The 19,923-nt window shown below is 37.9% G+C and overlaps 1 protein-coding gene across 1 annotated transcript in view; it reads left to right on the top strand.

Annotated features, from left to right (window-relative positions):
* The window catches only part of MC2R (melanocortin 2 receptor), a 57,833-nt gene extending 38,134 nt beyond the window's left edge, over positions 1–19,699 (top strand). The window contains exon 3 of the mRNA XM_028525054.2: positions 18,200–19,699. Within this exon, the coding sequence (XP_028380855.1) occupies positions 18,323–19,213 (891 nt within the window). The 5' untranslated portion in view covers positions 18,200–18,322 and the 3' untranslated portion in view covers positions 19,214–19,699. The remainder of the gene's footprint in view (positions 1–18,199) is intronic.
* The last annotated feature ends 224 nt before the right edge of the window (positions 19,700–19,923 follow it).

The raw sequence follows: 19,923 nt of genomic DNA, 5'->3' as shown, positions 1-19,923 counted from the left end.
CAGAGTACATGCCTGGGTTGCAGGCCATAACCCCCAGCAACCGCACATAGATGTTTCTCTCTCTCTCTCTCTCTCTGTATCTCCCTCCCTTCCCTCTCTAAAAATAAATAAATAAAATCTTTAAAAATAATAATAAACTTAAATGTAAATGGATTAAATGCTCCAATCAAAAGGCATAAAATAGCTGATTGGATAAGAAAAAATGACCCACATATCTGCTGTCCAAAAGAGACCCACCTCAGGATAAAAGACCTACACAGGCTGAAAGTGAAGGGCTGGAAACAAATCTTCCAAGCAAATGGACAGGAAAAAAAAGCCAGGGTAGCAATATTCATATCAGACAAAATAGACTTCCAAAAAAGGTCCATAAAGAGAGACCCAGAAGGTCACTTCATAATACTCAAGGGAAGAATCCATCAAGAAGACATAAATATTGTAAATATATATGCACACAACATAGGAGCACCCAAATACATAAAGAAAATCTTAGACGACTTCAAGAAAGATATGGACAGCAACACAATTATAGTGGGAGATTTTAACACCCCACTATCAAAAATGGATAGATCTTTTAAACAAAATATCAACAAAGATATTGTGGCATTGAACAATACCCTTGATGAAATGGACTTTACTGATACATACAGAGCTCTCCACCCAAAAGAAGCTAAATACACATTCTTTTCAAATGTACATGGAACATTCTCAAAGGTAGGACATGATAGGACACAAAACAAGCCTCAAGAATTTTAAGAAAATTGAAATTATACCAAGCATTTTCTCACACCACAAGGGACTGAAGCTAGAAACCAACCCAAAGGAAAAAAAGAAAAACACTCAAAATCATGGAGATTAAATAGCATGCTATTAAACAATGAATGAGTAAAGGATGATATTAGGGAAGAAATCAAAAGGTTTCTGGAAACAAATGAAAACGAACTCACAACAACCCAAAACTTATGGGACACAGCCAAGGCAGTCCTGAGAGGGAAGTTCATAGCAATACAGGCCCACCTAAAAAGGTTAGAAACATTCCAAACAAACAACCTAACCCTACGTCTGCAAGGACTCGAGGAACAACAACAAAGGCAGCCCAGAGCAAGCAGAAGGAAGGAAATAACCAAGATCAGAGCAGAATTAAATGACATAGAGACTAAAAGCAAAATTCTAAGGATCAATGAATCCAAGAGCTGGTTCTTTGAAAAGATAGACAAAATCGACAAGCCTTTAAGCAGACTCATCAAGAAAAGAAGACAGAAGACCCAAATAAACACAATCAGAAATGAAAGAGGAGAGATTACAACAGATAGCACAGAAATACAAAGCATTGTAAGAAATTACTACAAAGAGCTGTATGCCAAGAAATTTGAAAACTTTGGTGAAATGGACAACTTTCTAGAAAAAATATAATCTTCCAAAACTCAATGAAAAAGAAGCAGAAAGCCTGAACAGACCAAAAACAACAAAATAAATTGAAGCAGTAATCAAAAAACTCCCAACACACAAAAGCCTGGGACCAAATGGTTTCAAAGGAGAATTCTACAAAGCATTTAAGAAAGAGCTAACCTCTATCCTTCACAGACTATTTCAAAAAATCCAAAAGGATGGGAGTCTCCCAAACTCCTTTTATGAGGCCAACATCATCCTAATTCCAAAACCAAATAAAGACACAACAAAGAAAGAAAACTTCAGGTCAATATCACTGATGAACATTGACACTAAAATCCTCAACAAAACTGGCAAACCGCATCCAACAATACATTAAAAAGATCATACACCATGACCAAGTGGGATTCATTTCAGGGATGCAAGGATAGTTCAATATTCGCAAGTCAGTAAATGTAATACATCACATAAACAAAAGCAAAGACAAAAACCACATGATCATATCAATCGATGCAGAAAAAGCTTTTGAGAAGGTACAGCACTCATCCATAATAAAAACACTCGGCAAAGTGGGAATAGAGGAAGCATTCCTCAACATAATAAAGGCCATATATGAGAGACCTTCAGCCAAAATCATACTCAATGGCCAAAAATTACAATCTTTTCCACTAAGATCAGGAACAAGGCAAGGCTGTCCACTTTCACCACTTCTGTTCAATATAGTACTGGGAGTTCTAGCCACAGTGATCAGACAAGAAAAAGAAATAAAAGGCATCCAAATCGGAAAGGAGGAAACAAATCTGTCACTGTTTGCAGATGACATGATAGTCTACATAGAAAATCCTATAGACTCTACCAAAAAACTGCTTGACCTAATAAATGAATTTGGCAAAACAGCGGGATACAAAGTCAATATTCTGAAATCAAAGGCATTTCTGTACAACAACAATAAAACGGCAGAAGCAGAGATCAAGGAAAAAATCCCATTTGAAATAGCAAAAAGAAAAATAAAATATCTAGGAATAGACCTAACCAAAGAGGTAAAAGACCTGTATTCAGAAAACTATACAACACTGAAGAAAGAAATCAAGGAAGACACAAACAAATGGAAACATATACCGTGTTCATGGATTGGAAGAATTAGTATCATCAAAATGTCCATACTACCCAAAGCAATTTACACATTCAATGGAATACTTATTAAAGTACCAATGGCTTATTTCACAGACATAGAACAAACACTTCAAAAATTTATATGGAATCATAAACGAACCTGAATAGCTGCTGCAATTTTGAGAAAGAAGAGTAAAGTAGGGGGGATCACAATACCCAACACTAAACTCTACTACAAGGCCACTGTAATCAAAACAGCCTGGTACTGGCATAAAAACAGGCACATGGACCAATGGAACAGAACAGAGAGCCCAGAACTAACCCCAAGTCTCTATGGTCAATTAATATTTGACAAAGGAGGGAGCAACATTAAATGGAATAAAAATAGCCTCTTCAACAAATGGTGTTGGGAGAACTGGACAGCTACGTGCAAAAAAATGAAACTTGAGCACTAACTTACACCTTATACAAAAATAGATTCAAGGTGGATAAAAGACTTAAATATAAAGTGTGACACCATTAAAGTCCTAGAAGAGAACATAGGTAGGAAAATCTCAGATATTTCATGCAGAAACGTTTTTACTGTCTTGTCCCCTAGAGCAAGGGACATAAAGGAAAGAATAAACAAATGGGACCTCATCAAAATTAAAAGCTTCTGCACAGCTAAAAAAACAGTATCAAAATAAAAAGAGTACCAATTGTATGGGAAAACATATTTGCCAATGATACCTCAGACAAGGGTTTAATCTCCAAAATATATAAAGAACTTACAAGACTGCACTCTAAGAAGACAAGGAATCCAATTAAAAAGTGGGCAAAGGACTTGAACAGACACTTCTCCAAGGAGGACATACAGAAAATCCAAAGACACATGAAACGATGTTCAATATTGCTAGCTAATAGAGAAATGCAAATTAAAACCACAATGAGATACCACTTCACATCAGACAGAATGGCCATCATAAACAAAGCAACAAACAACAAGTGTTGGAGAGGCTGTGGAGAAAAGGGGATCCTAGTGCACTGCTGGTGGGACTGCAGACTGGTACAACCACTATGGAAAGCAGTATGGAACTTCCTCAGAAAACTAAAAATGGATCTGCCTTTTGACCCGGCAATTCCACTGCTGGGACTCTATCCTAAGAATACTAAAACACCAATTCAAAAGAACCTATGCACCCCGATGTTCATAGCAGCACAATTTACAATAGCTAGATGCTGGAAGCAACCAAGATGCCCATCAGTAAATGAATGGATCAAAAAAGTATGGTACATTTATACAATGGAATTCTATGCAGCAGAAAGAAATAAGGAGCTCCTACCCTTTGCAACAGTGTGGATGGAGCTGGAAAACATTATGCTTAGCGAAACAAGCCAGGTGGTGAAAGACAAATACCATATGATCTCACCTTTAACAGGAATCTAAACAAGAAAACAAAGAAACAAGCAAAATATAACCAAAGACACTGAAATAGAGGACAAGCTGATAGTGACCAGAGGGGAGAGAAGAGGGAATTTAAGGGGACAGTGGGAAGGGTTCACAGGAACAAACTTAAAGGACACATGGTCATAAACTACGGGGAAGGTGGTAATGGGACAGAAGTGGGGAGGGTGGGAGGGGGGACTGGATTGGGAGTAAAAAGGAGAAAACTGTATTTGAACAATGATTAAAATAAAATTAAAAAAAAAATAAAATGAAGGGCAGAATTAGGAGTTCCTCAGACAAAAGAAGGCTAAAAGAATACACCTCCACCAAATCAGCATTGCAAGACACGCTAAAGGGACTGCTTTAAGAAGAGGAAGCAAACCAGTGACAGGCAGAGGAACACAGGCACAAAGGGAAAAATGGCAATGAATAAATACGTATCAGTAATAACCTTAAATGTAAATGGATTAAATGCTCCAATCAAAAGACATAGGGTAGCTGAAAGGATAAGAAAACATGACCCACACATATGCTGCCTACAAGAGACCCAACTGAGGGAAGACTGAAAGGGAAGGGTTAGAAGACAATATTCTAAGCAAACATACAGGAAAAGAAAGCTGGGGTTCCAATACTAACATCAGGCAAAGAGATTTAAAAACAAAGGCCATAAAAAGAGACCCAGAAGGACACTTCATAATGCTCAAGGGTACTATCAATCAAGATGACATAAACATTGTAAACATATATACACCCAACATAGGAGCACTAAAATATGTAAAGAAAATCTTGCGGGACTTCAAGAAAGGTATAGACAGCCACACACATACAGGAGGGGATTTTAACACTGCACAGTGAACAATACATAAATCATCCAAAGAACAAATCAACAAGGATATTGTGGCACCAAACAACACTCTACATCGAATGGACTTAATTGAGGTACACAGAGCCTTTCACCCCAAAGAAGCAAAATACACATTCCTTTCAAATGCACATGGAACACTTTCAAAGATAGACTACATGGTAGGATACAAAAAAGGTCTCACAAAACTCAAGAAAATTGAAAATATGTCAAGTAGTTTCTCAGACTGCAATGGCTTAAAACTAGAAACCAACTTCAAGGAAAAAAATTCAAAAACACTCAAATTCATGGAGACTGAATGACATATTATTAAGCAATGAGAAAAGGTTAACAATGAGAAAAGGAAGAAATAAAAAGTTTCTGGATACAAATTAAAATGAACATACAACAGTCCAAAACCTATGGGACACAGTGAAGGCAATTCTTAGAGGAAAGTTCATAGCAATACAAGTCTACTTATACAATATGGAAATATTTCAAACAACCCTACATCTACAAGAACTGAAGAAACAACAATAAACAAAGCCCAGAGCAAGTAGAAGTAAATAAATAATCAAAATCACAGAAGATTTAAGTGACATTGAGATGAAAAGAACAATTTAAAGGATAAAAAAATTCCAGGAGCTACTTCTTTGAAATGATAACCAAAATCAATAAACCTTTAATCAGACTCATCAAGAAAAAAGAAAGAGAGGCCCTAAATAAATAAAATCATATTGAAGGAAGAGAAATTACAACCAATACCACAGAAATACAAAGGAGTGTAAGAAATTACTATGAACAAGTATATGCTAAGAAATTGGACAACCTAGATGAAATGGAAAAATTTCTAGTAACACACAATCTTCTAAAACTGAATCAAGAAGAAGCAGAAAGCTTGAATAGGCCAATAACAACTACTGAAATTGAAGCAATAATGAAAAAACACTTGGCACAGAAAAACCCTGGACCAGATGGCTTCACAGGTGAATTTTACCAAACATGTAAGGAAGAAATAATGCCTATCCTTATCAAACTACTCCAAAAAATTCAAGAAAAGGGAAGACTCCTAAACCCTTTTATGAGGCCAGTGTCATCCTAATTCCCAAATCAGGTAAAGACAAAACAAAGAAAGAAACTTGTAGCCCTGGCTGGTCTGACTCAGTGGATTGAATGCTGGCCTGCAAATAGAAGGGATGCTGATTCAATTCCCAGTCAGGACACATGCCTGGGTTGCAGGCCAGGTCCCCAGGTGCCAGCACATGAGAGGCAACCAGTCCATGTATCTCTCACATGTTTCCCTTCCTTTCTTACTCCTTCCCCTTTCTGTAAAAGTAAATAAATAAAATCTCTAAAATAAAAAAAGAAAATGACATGCTAATATCTCTGATGAACATAAATGCTAAAAACCTCAAAAAATACTGGCAATCTTGACTTAGAAATACACTAAAAAATATCATGCACCATGATAAATCAGGATTCATCTTAGTGATGAAAGGATAGTACCATATTTGCAAATCAATAAACATAATACACCACATAAACAAAATGAAGGACAAAAATCATGTGATCATGTCAATACAGGCCAAAAAAGCATTTGATAAAATCCAGCCCCCATTTATGATAAAAACACTCCATAAAAGTGGGAATAGAGTGAGCATACCTCAACATAATAAAAGCCATATATGAGAAAACTACAGTCAACATCATACTCTACAGGCAAAACCTAAAGCTTTCCCACTAAGATCAAGAACAAGACAAGGGTGTCCACTTTCACCACTATTACTCAACCTAGTGCTGGAGGTTCTAACTACAGCAGTCAGGCAAGAAAAAGAAATAAAAGGCATCCAAACTGGAAAGGAGGAAGTAAAACTGTCATTATGATATGATGATGGCATGCGGATGACATGATAGTGAACATAGATAACCCTGTAGACTCCACCAAAAAATTACTTGACCTAACAAGTGAATATGGCCAAATAGCAGGATACAAAGGCAATATTCAGAAGCTGATGGCATTTTTGTACACCAACAATTGAAATATCAGAAAGAGAAACTAAGAAATAAGTCCCATTTACTATAGCAACAAGAAAAATAAAGTACGTAGGAATAAATTTAACCAGGGAGGTAAAAGATCTATACTTGGAAAACTATAGAACACTGAAGAAAGAAATTAAGGAAGATACAAATAAATGGACGCATATACCATGTCCATGGGATGGAAGAAGTAACATCATTAAAATGTCAATACTACCCAAAACAATCCATAGACTCAACACAATTCCTATTGAACTACCAATGGCATATTTCAAAGAAATAGACCAAATATTTCAAAATTTATATGGAACCAAGTATGACTCTGAATAGCCTCAGCAATCTTGAGAAAAACAAGTACAAAATAGGAGGGATCACAATACCCCATATCAAACTATACTTCAACTCACTATAATAAAAGCAGTCTGGTACCAGCATAAGAGCAGGCACATAGACCTATGGAACAGAAGACAACCCAGAACAAAGCTCATGTCTCTATGGTCAATGATAGTTGACAATGGGGGCATGAGCCTACAATGAAGTAAGATAGCCTCTTCATTTAATGGTGTTAGGAGAACTGGAATAGTACATGCAAAATTTAAAAAAAATTAAAGTAGACTGGCAAATTATACCATACACCAGAATAAAGTCAAAATGGATAAAAGACTTATGTAAATTGTGATACCATAAATGTCCCAGAGAGAAACATAGGTATGAAAATTTCAGATATCCCATGTAGCAGTATTTTTGGCCATACATCTCCTAGGGCAAGAGAAATAAAGGAAAAATAAACAAATGTAGTACATCAAACTAAAAGACTTCTGCATGGCTAAAGAAACCATGGTCAAAATTAAAAGGGTACTGACTGTATGAAAGAACATATTTGCCAATGATATCTTGGACTCAGGTATCATTGAGTCAATGATTAATACGAGTAAATATTATGGAGGCTCTAACTACCAGGGGACTCAACCATGTGATTAAGCTTCACATTATATATATAATGTGATTCAACACCAGAAAGACAAACAATCCAATTAAAAAATGGGCAAAGTATCTGAATAGACACTTCTCCAGGGAGGATATACAGATGGCCCATAGACATATGATAAGATGCTCATCATCACTAGACATCAGAGAGAAACATATTAAAACTACAATGTGGTATCACCTCACAGCAGACAGAATGGCTAACATTAATAAATTAACAAACAATGAGTGCTGGCAAGGATGTGGAGAAAAGGGAACCCTGCTGCACTGCTGGTAGGAAAACAGAATGGTGCAGCTACTGTGGAGAGCTGTATGGAATTTCCTCAAAAAACAAAAAATGGAACTGCTTTTTGTCTCAATAAGTGCACTACTTGGAATACATCTTAAGAATCCCAGATCACCAATTCCAAAGAACCTATGAACCCCTATGTTCATATCAGTGCTATTTACATTAGCCAAGTACTGGAAATAGCTTAAATGCTCACTAGTAAGTGAGTGGATCAAAAAATTGTGGTACAGATACACGATGGAATACTACACAGCAGAAAGAAAGAAGGAACTCCTACCTTTTGCAACAACATGGATGGAACTGGAGAATATTATGCTAAGTGAAACAAGTCAAGGACAAATATCATATGATCTCACCTATAAGGGGATTCTAATGAACAAAATAAATGAACAAAATAGAACTAGAGGCATGGAAACATTGAACAGGCTAAAAGTGACCAGACAGGAAGGGGAAGGGGGATAAGGGAGGAAAGAAGGGGAAGTGACTAGACAAAGAACTTGTATGAATGACCCAGAGATCTGGACAACAATGTGGGAATTAACTGTGAGTGTAGGGGATGGGATGGGATGGGGAGAGCAAAGGGGGGGGGGGGATTGGGAAAACTGTAATAGAAAACAATAAAAATGATTTAAAAATTTAAAAAATGTTAAATTCATTTATTGAAAACAAGTAAAGAAGGCTGCACTGAAGTTGGAATACTAAACAAAGCTCTGTGATATTGTAATTTGTGTGTGTGTGTGTGTGTGTGTGTGTGTGTGTGTGGTTTTCCTCCCCTTTTCTGGCACCAATCTCCTAAAACCCATCAGGCTCTGAATCTGTGGGATCTGATGCTATTTCCAGAATTTTCAAGTGATGAAAGCAATAAATGTGTTTTTAGTTATGTTAATGAGTTGACTTTTGGAAAGCCCCTAGGTAACCTAAGAATGAGGGTAGTTACCAGGGGGCTCAACCATGTGATTAGAGGATTGGAACTTCTAGTCCCACCCCTCTAACATCCAGAGCAAGGATATTAGAAGTTTAATCAATAGCCAAGGGCCAATGATGATTCAATCAATCATGCTTATGTAATAAAACCTCCATAATTATAAAAAACGATGAGGTTTGAAAAGCTTCTGTGTTGGTGGACACCTGATTATGGGGAGAGTGACATGCTCAGAAAGCATGGAAGTTCTACACCTCTTCTCCACACCTGGCCCTATGTATCACTTCTATTGGGCTGTTCTTCAGTTATATCCTTTCCTAATGAACTGGTAAGCTAGTAAATAAACTATTTTCCAAAGTTTTGCAAGCCACTCTAGAAAGTTAATCAAATCCAAGGAGAGGGTTGTTGAAACCTTTTATCTATAATTGGTCAGTTGGAAGCAAAGGTCAAAACCTAGAGATTTGTAACTGGCAACCAAAGTGGAAGGCAGTTTTGTAGGACTGAGCTCTGAATCTGTGGAATCTGATGCTATTTCCAGGTAGATGGTCAGAAATGAGTTCAATTGTAGAACATTCCACAGCTTTTTAGAAATTGCTTGGTGTGGGGGAACAAAACCCCACACATTGGAGTCAAAAGCTTTCAATTTATTTAGTAATCTAGAACTCAACACCATGCTTACACTTCCTCTCAGATCAGGCCCAGTCACACACCACAGCTCACATAGAATACCATAGAACCCTATGCTAAATCCCTCTGCTAGATGTCTGCATAGAGCAAGAGCAGAGCACACTTTTTGGACACACTGGACAATCTGATATGGAGTCACTGTCAGCCATGACAACTATGTCAAGTGCTATGTCGAGACTCAGGTAATGAGGTATAATGGGAGAACACCCTTAGGAGGGATTTGGGATGCCCAAAACCATGAGTTTAGACACTTGGTTAAGGAATCCAAATGGACACAGATATGAGTGGAAACTCTATCTCTTTGGGCTATAAGAACTCAGAGCTTGATGTCCCAACACTAGAGCTTGTCTGTACTATGGGTTATGCTGAAAACCTAATCAGACTTCCACTCCACAGATGTGTCCCATCACTATAGCCACCAGACTTGAGACAGATGTCCACCTCTCCACCTGCAGATACTGCCACTGACCAGGACTTCATGCTTGTCACAGGACCTGCTCACTTCTATAACACAAGCTCCCCCTCTCTGTATGTAACCTACATGTGACTCTATTGGGTTTTAGGGTAGTTCTCTAGTAAACCCAACATTGTGAAAAGGCAAACATGTGTGGCTCATTTTGAGTTTGCTCCCTTGCTCATGACACTGTCTATAAAGTCTAGGTTAAAAAACTCTATCACTTGGAAAAGCCTGATAGCCCTCTAATAAAATTTACTCATCCACTCATTAGGAAAAGCCTGATAGCCCTCTAATAAAGTTTACTCATCCACTCATTAGGAAAAGAAACCATGTTATTCTCCTGCCCAGCTATTCTCCAGAAAAACAATATGACAAACCCTCAGCAGCACAGAGAATAGGCTGGTACAGTGCTGCTAACATTTTCAGAAAGGTTCAGGGGAGCCCCCAAAACACAGCCCACTGTCACCAGGATGCCTGCAGCCTTTCTAATCAAGGCTTCCCATGGCATCTATGTCCTTTCTCAACCAAAAGAGGGGATTCTGGGGCCTTTCTCTTTTCTGAATTTCTCTAATAATATTTGGAAGAGAGAGTTCAGAAAACCATCTTGAATTGGTCAGATATACAGGCTTAAGGTTTTAAAATTGTTTTAATTTTCCACTTAAGCCAATAAAATTTCCTCATAAAATTAATATTTATAGATGTGCTTAGATTAACTAATTTCTTATAACATATTTATAGGAATATAAACATAATATTTATATTTATATGAGGAATATAAACATATTATATTTCTCATAATATATTTATAACTGATTTCTTATAACATTAACATATATAACTGATATTCATATTTACAGTCAAACAGACCTTGATTTAAATCCCAAATCTGAAAGTCAAAGCCTATTAAACTTCAGATTAGTATCTTGGCCACCACCTCAATTTCTCAGATACAAACTAAGATATTGTTGAAAAGAGGATTAAACTAGAATGTGCTGTATACAGCATGTGGCACAGTAATGGTTGGCACATAGTAGAAATTTAACAAATAATAAAGTGTTTTCTTTCTCTTAAAGCCCTTCAAACATATAAAAATTATACAGTCGTCCCTCGCTATATCGCAGTTCACTTATTGCGGCTTCACTGTAAACCCATGAACCCACGATACAGTGAAGCCACAATAAGTGAACCACGATATAGTGAGGGACGACTGTTTACTTCACTGATGAGTACCCATATAGAATTTTATATGTTGTTAAAATCACATAGGTTTAAGAGTATAGAGAATGTTTAAGAGCATATGAAGTGTTTATAAGAGTGTGGGAAAGGTTAATAAGAGAGTGGGAAAGGTTTATAGGAGTGTGGGAAGGGTTTATAAAGCCTTAAAATATATATAAATAATAAAATAAATATAACGCCACTACTTCACAAATTTTCACCTATTGCGGGGGTCTCTGGAATGTAACTCCCACGATAGGTGAGGGATCGCTGTATTTGAAAATTTTCTGGTCAAAGGCAATAATCAGTATAAAAATCTCACCTTACAGTTGCCATGATCCTTTTCCTTTTTCAAAGACCATCTGCTATGTTGAGCTACCCAGTAGTAACTGGCACCACATTCATTTGCCCCCATGATGCCATTAACTCTGATGATTCATGTTCCCCAAAACCCAGCCAAAAAAACACAAAAGTTGGGTTTGCTTTTTCCTATGGTATTTTTAAGTATGTTTTATTGATAATGCTGTTACACTTGTCCTACTTTTTCTCCCATTTATTCCTCTCTGCCCTGCACCCTCTTCCCACCAGCATTACCCTCCCCACTTAGTTCATGTCAATGGGTCATACATATAAGTTCTTTTTCTTTTTCCATTTCATATTCCATTCTTAATCTTCCCCGGTCTATTTTGTACCTACCATTTATGCTTCTTCTTCCCTGTACCTTTTCCCCCATTCTCTCCCTTCCCCTCCCACGGATAACCTTCCATGTGATCTCCATTTCTGTGATTCTGTTCCTTTTCTAGTTTTTGCTTAGTTTGTTTTTGCTTTTTAGGTTTAGTTATTGATAGTTGTGAGTTTGTTGTCATTTTACTGTTCATAGTTTTTGATCTTCTTTTTCTTAGTTAAGTCCCTTTAACATTTCATAATAAGGGCTTGGTAATGATGGACTCCTTTAATTTTACCTTACCAGGGAAGCACTTTATTTGCGTCCCAATCTAAATGATAGTTTTGCTATATAGAGTAATCTTGGATATAGCTCCTTGCCTTTTGTGACTTGGAATACTTCTTTCCAGCCCCTTCTTGCCTGGAAGTTTTCTTTTGAGAAATTAGCTGATAGTCTTATAGGAATTCCTTTGTAGGTCACTCTTTCCTTTTTCTCTTGCTCTTTTTAAGATTCTCTACTTATCTTTAATCTTGGGTAATTTACTTATGATGGGTCTTGATGCATTCTCTTTGGGTATAACTCCTTTGGGACTCTCTGAGCTTCCTGGACTTTCTTGTCTGTTTCCTTCACCAGACTGGGGCAGTTTCCCTTCATTATTTTTTCTCAAGTAAGTTTTCAATTTCTTGCTCTTCCTCTTTACCTTCTGGCATCCCTATGACTCAGATGTTGGGATGTTTAAATTTGTCCCAGAGGTTCCCAAGCCTTTCCTCATTTTGGGGAATTCTTGTTCCTTCATTCTGTTCTGATTGAAAGTTTATTTCTTCCTTCTGCCTGAAATCATTGATTTGAGTCCTGGTTTCCTTCCCTTCACTGTCAGTTCTCTGTATATTTTTCTTTATTTCACTTTGTATAAACTTCCTTCATGTTGCATCTGTACACAATCATTTATGTGAGCATCCTGATTACCAGTGTTTTGAACTCTGCATATGATAGGTTGTCTGTTTCCTTGTTGCTTAGTTCTTTTTTCTGGAGTTTTGATATGTTCTTTCATGTCAGCCATAGTTCTTTGTCTTGGTGCACCTCTTACATTGTAAGGGGTGGAGGCTTAGGTATTCACCAGTGTAGGGAAACCTACTTTTCTGGGTTGTGGTATTGGGGGAGGGGTCAGAGAGGGAAAAATGCCACTTGCTCAGCTCTTGACCTACTTTCAGTCACTTTCCCCATTACCCACAAATGAATCGGGCTTTTCTGGTGCTGATTCCTGTGTGGGTGAATTAGTGTATATTCTATGACACCATGGGTCCCTCCAATGGACTCTCCTGTGAGACTGGGAGTTTCTCCCACTGCTGCTACCCCCATAGATTTTTACAGCCAGAGGTTTTGAGGCTTTATTTTCCCATGCTGAAACTTGGGGTTGCATGGTCTGTGTTGCTTCCCAGTGTTCCTCCCAGTTCATCCACATACACATGTGGAACCACCCAGTCAACCAGACACCACCTTGCCCACCTGGTCTGCTAGCCACTGCCTTGCTGGGTGTCCTCTCAGCCCCAGCTGCCCATCTTGGCCCCTCCTACCAGTAATGGATGAATGTTTCTTCTTTAATTCCTTGGTTACTGGACTTCCATACAGTTTTATTTTCTGGCAGTTGTGGCTGTTTTTTGTTTTTAAATTTGTTGTTGTCCTGCTTTTTGTTGTGAATGGAAGCAAAGCATATCTACCTATACCTCTATCTTGGCCAGGAGTTCCTATAGTCTTCATGTGATTATCATTGCCCCAATTTCCTGCTTGCATCCAAACTTATCTTCAGTACAAATGAGTCAGCAAATGTCATTTCTGGATACAGATTGTATATCTATGAAAGACTTGCCTCATTTTCTCCACCACTCACTGTTTCATCTCTACCTCACGAATCTACATCATACAGTTACTGCCTTCTAAGATCATGCTTTCTGAAGGTCAAAATGGATGAGCTTGGTCTTCAGACGAGGAATTAATCCCCAGAGGCAGAACAATGTAAGAAGGGCCAAAATGTTAGGATCACTCTGTAAACCAAGAATTAGCCCCAATTCACCTTGAATAGTCAGGCTGAGTATAGATCTCTCAGGGGGTGGGCACAAATAGCTGATCAAGCAATAACATTTTGCTCATAGTAAGGCCAGAGAGGAAAATGCCTGACTCATGTGGATAAGGCCAGAGTTAGCAGGAAGCAAAAAAAAAAAAAAAAAAAAGGAAAACAAAAAGAAAGGAAAAAGAAAACCACCTGCCACTTTAGATATAAACTGATTCTTTATTGTGGGGTAGTAATTCTTGGTGTCACTTGCTATAATGCTTTATTTGGCCAACATTTTAGCAATTATTTCAAGAGTCTGAAAGTATTCTGAAGATCACTTCTGGTTATTAAACCATCCTCCCTGGCAGGGTGATATAAAAGCCACTATTTAGTGCACACCGAAATCTATATCTCTAATGATCTAAAAGACATTTTAAATACAAGTTTTTAAAAAGTGTTCATGAAGAAAACTGCCATCGCAAGGAATGTGAGTGTTCCAATATAAATTTAGGGCAGAATATCACATTTAATATCTTTTCCCCATAGAGGATGGAAAGTGGACTAACAATATTTGTCAAGTAATAACAAGCACAAACTGGCTCATTTTAATTGTCCACTCAATACTCTTTGAATAGTTAATGTTGTTTTGCTTTTTATGTTTACCAAACACATTGCTTTATAAAAAGAAATAGCCAAAACTTTTTTTAATATTTAAAACCTTTTTTTATTGTTGTTCAACTACAGTTGTCTTTAAAAAATGGGCAAAGGACCTGAACAGACACTTCCCCAAAGAGGACATACAGAGGGCCCAGAGGCATATGAATGGATGCTCAGCATCACTAGCCATCAGAGAGATGCAAATTAAAACCACAATGATATACCATTCACACTGGTCATAATAGCCATCATAAACAAATAAATAAGCAACAAGTGCTGGTGAGGTTGTGGAGAAAAGGTAACTCTAGTACACTGTTGGTGGGAATGCATACTGCTGCAGCCATGTGGAAAATAAAACGTTTTAAGCACCTATTAGATTCTCCCACTATGATGAATAATTTAAATTTGCCTCTTATACTAAAAGAGCATTAAGCTGTAATAGTTTCTTATCAATAGTTGAGTATCCCTACAAGTCTACAGATCTGCCAAATTAAAATAAACTTATAAACATAGTACTCCCAAATCAAATGTAATTTCTTTACACTGAAATATAGAACTTGACTGTTAATGTGTAAATGGTCATAGTGGAAAAGACGAAGTTAACAGAAGCTGGGGTCCTGACCCATTTAGTTTGTCCAGAGACAGGTTTCAATAGAATACTGGATGGAGAAAAGGAACATGGATTTGAAGGATGGACAGTTATTGCCCAGAAAACTTTAAGCTGAGAAGGAGGTGAAAGTACTTTAGAACTGTGCTGCTTGGAGTCAAGAAATCCAGATACCAAAAAGCAGATAGGAGAGAAGCAGCAGAGGACTTTGAATTGGTGAGACCAGGCACATGGCAAGTAAGGATTATTATCTAAGCTCTCTAAGCTAAAGAGCATTGTCACCTGAAATATTCAGATCATTTACATCAGGTAACACAGTGTCATTTTGAAGTGTTAATGAAATAAGTTTTGTTTCTTCTAATTGTCACTTAATGTCTTCTACAAGCAATACCTAAGTAGAAACAATAGTGGCATACTAATATAACTTATGATATATCCCCCCTGGGTTCTGAGAAGGGCACTGAGTTAATAAGGATACAATACATGTCACTTTTTGTTGGTATTTGGGTTGGGATGGGGGATGATTTATCTGGTTTCTTGTATATATTGAGAGAGGGGTGAATTATGGCAGTTGAGAGGTGGCTCCAGTGCATACCTGCCCAGAGTATGGCATCTGGCAGTTACTTAATCTTTCCAGATGGTTTCCGCAATTGTCAAACCAGGAAATAACAGCACTTACCTCACAGGTTTATTGTGAGAATTAAATGAGTTAGTGCATGTGGAGTGTTTAGAATAATGGCCAGTACATTTACAAATACCTATCAGTGTCATCACCCCCTTCAACCAAGAGTGGGGTTACATACCACCCGTGGTCCCCACCCACCAAGTTGATAGCAATTCATGAATCCACAGTAACAATGGCTGATTCATGGCCTGTTGAAGGTGGTCCATGGACTATATTACATTTCTACTCAAATGTAGGGCCCTCTCATGTATTTACAATACTAGCAGCAGCAGATCAGCAATGCATATTGACTAAAGCTGGGTTTCAAAACCACCTCTTCCTAGGAAGTGCCTGAATCTCTGTAAACATTTTTCTTTATTAATTCTACCATCAAATCCATTCATGATTGAAAATATATACCAATTTTGATCACATGTAATGAACTCAGGTATAGGACAGGAGATTCTGTCCATACAGGATCTCCATAGGTGGACATGCTGGACACAGACCTTTAGATACAGGATCTGTTATAAAGAGTCAGTTCACATGATTATGGAGGCTGAGAAGTCCCAAGATTTCTAATCTGCAAGCTAGAGACTCAGGAATGCCAATGGTGTGGTCCCTGTCAGGATGCCAGCAGGATCAAGACCCAAAAAGGGCTGATGATTCCATTTGAGTCCTGAGGCAGAAAAAAACAATGCCCCAGCTCAGCAGTCAGACAGGAGGAGTTCCCCCTAACCCAAGGGAGGTTTCTTGTTCTTTTCAGGCCTTTAACAGATTGGATGAGGCCTGCCTACATTGGGGAGAGCAACCTGCTTTACTCAGTCTACTGATTCAAATGTTAATCTCATCCATAAATACCCTCACAGACAAACCCAGAATAATGTTCAACCAAATATCAGGCACCTGAAACCCAGTCAACTTCACATATGAAATTAATCATCAAAGGCTTCATTCTCTTCAGCATGTGTGGACATATAAGTGGATGCTGTAGCATACAGACTTCACAGGGCCTAAGTATGTAGAACCAGGGTAATTAATCATCCTAGTTTGCCTAGGGCTGAGAAGGTTCCTGGAATACTTTACTCTCACTCCTGGGTAAACCAGATAAATTAGTCAACCTAGGTAGAACTCTGTCAGCAGCTAATACCTGTACTCCACTCCTTTCCTAATCATCTACCTACCTAACTCATAAATGTCTACCTTAACACTTAACCTCTGACCCCAGTCTTCTGTAAGGAAATTAGTCCCTTTCAAGGAAAAACTTTAGTGTAAGACAGTGATGAGTGCCCTGTGGACTTTGGATCAAAAGCTACACTTCTAGCTAGATTCACTTTCTAAGAGCCGCTTTACAACATGGCAGCAGGCTTCCCACAGTGGAAGGAAACTAAGTTCCATTACCTGAGGGGAGGAGTATAAAGAATCTGTGGTCATAGCCCATAGCCTTAAAACCACCACAATGGCAAAAGCAAATCTGAGACATTTCGTAAAACTATGTCTAGCCATTTGAAAGTTGAATGAGTGAAAATTCCACATGTTCTCACCAGAAGCAGATTCTCTAAGTCATTCAACTATGATCTAATCAGCCTTTTATGCTTGATGGAAACTGGACCTTTTTGCTGCCATAATTCAATTAAAACTTAAAGACACCTTGAAAGCATTGGAAATCTCCATAAATACCACTCATATGAGTTCTGCATATGAAACAAAAATTATAATTGCACAGTCATATTTGGGAATGGTATAATTCTTCTGCCATTATCCTATATGCTATGAGGTCAGGTAATGATTCAAAAAGACAGTGAAAAAGAAAGGACCCAAACATCTCATCAATCCACTGAACCCAGCCACCACCCACAAGTCAGGGAAAGGTAATTGTGTGCTTTTCTGTTTCTACACATGCCTTTAATTTCTTATTTTCTCATTCTAATCTATCTCACATAAAATTGAGTTCATAAGAACAATAGGGGAGAGAAAAGGGAGAGGACAAAGGATAATCTTTATTTTGATCTCTGGGCTCAAAATTCCAGTAAAGATTTTTCACAGAGAAGTTAGGATGAAGGTTCAGTAAACTGTTTTAGTTACATTATTACACCATGATATTTCATTGAAGCAATAGAGCTTTCCTAAAGTTAACATGGCTTTCTTTTATTTGTAGTCTATTTTGCAAGTGAAATCTCTATGTATTCTTTCTTAGGTGACAGTGTGGTTTATACCTCAGATTTCTCACAAATACTACAAAGAAAAAAAGTTTCTGAATAATCAGTCAAGTTTTCTGTCAAGTCCAAGTGACATTACTGTCTTTACCACAAAAGGAAAAATGAAGCACTTAATTAATCTATATGAAAACATCAATGATACAGCAAGAAATAATTCAGACTGTCCTCATGTGGTTTTGCCCGAAGAGATATTTTTTACAATATCCATCATTGGGCTTCTGGAAAATCTGATCGTCCTTCTGGCTGTGATCAAAAATAAGAATCTCCAGGCTCCCATGTACTTTTTTATTTGCAGTTTGGCCATTTCTGATATGTTGGGCAGCCTGTATAAGATTTTGGAAAATATCCTGATCATGTTCAGAAACACGGGTTATCTCAAGCCTCATGGAGATTTTGAAACCACAGCAGATGACATCCTTGATTCTCTGTTCATCCTTTCCCTACTTGGTTCCATTTTCAGCCTGTCTGTGATCGCTGCTGACCGCTATGTTACAATCTTCCATGCTCTGCAGTACCACAGCATTGTAACCATGCGACGTGCCATTGTCGTCCTGATGGTCATCTGGATATGTTGCACATGCAGTGGCATCACCATGGTAATCTTCTCCCATCACATCCCCACAGTGATCACCTTTACATTGTTGTTCCCTCTGATATTGGTCTTTATCCTGTGCCTTTATATGCACATGTTCTTACTGGCCCGTTCTCATGTCAGGAAGATCACAACAATTTCCAGAGCCAACATGAAAGGGGCCGTCACACTGACCATCCTACTAGGGGTCTTCATTTTCTGTTGGGCCCCCTTTATCCTTCATGTCCTCTTAATGACATTCTGCCCAAATAACCCTTACTGTGTCTGCTACATGTCCCTCTTCCAGGTGAATGGCATGCTGATCATGTGCAATGCAGTCATTGACCCTTTTATATATGCATTCCGAAGCCCAGAGCTTAGGGAAGCATTCAAAAAGATGATCTTCTGCAGCAGGTACTAATATAATTATCGGTCCCTGATTTTAGGAACCATGGTGATATACTGTTGAGTGAAAGAATAACATGACATATGAACAAATACTAATGCTCCCAACTGTGCTTTCATTCCCTAGTGTGTAAGAGGATAATTTCACTTACCAGTATTTGTAATAGTTTGGCTCTAGGTGAACAGTCTTGCTGTAATACAACTTCCATAACTAGAGAGATAAAATAATGTGCTAAAAAGAAGGACAGAATACAAAGCACATGCAGCAATACAAATTTGAGAGCCTTAGGCTAAGGGAAAAACTTGTTCTCATACAGATATTTTGCAAACCTATTACTGAGATAACCCTTTCAGGCTGAAGGCCACTATAACTGATTTCTGGAAGTTAAAGTACTAGGACAAGTACTCAGGCCAGAAACCATAGGTCTTTGCAAGCCAAAGGTGCCAATAAATTGCTGCAGCTGAATTTGCCTGTTGCACACCACCATACAGAATTTCTTCCCTCCCTTCCTCCTACCTGTCTGTTTGATTATATCTTAAATTTTTTTGGAAGCAGGAAGGGTATAAATTATAAATGTCAAATTACCAGCTTTAAGTTTTCAAAAATGAAGGATATTGGTCTTTATTGGTCTTTATTCTGATATTGGTCTTTATCCTGTGCCTTTATATGCACATGTTCTTACTGGCCCATTCTCATGTCAGGAAGATCACAACAATTTCCAGAGC

This window comes from Phyllostomus discolor, chromosome 9 (genome assembly GCF_004126475.2).
Source record: "Phyllostomus discolor isolate MPI-MPIP mPhyDis1 chromosome 9, mPhyDis1.pri.v3, whole genome shotgun sequence".
In the NCBI taxonomy this organism is placed as follows: domain Eukaryota; kingdom Metazoa; phylum Chordata; class Mammalia; order Chiroptera; family Phyllostomidae; genus Phyllostomus; species Phyllostomus discolor.
Note: the sequence above shows the minus strand (reverse complement) of the source record. Positions and strands in the feature narration are given on the sequence as shown.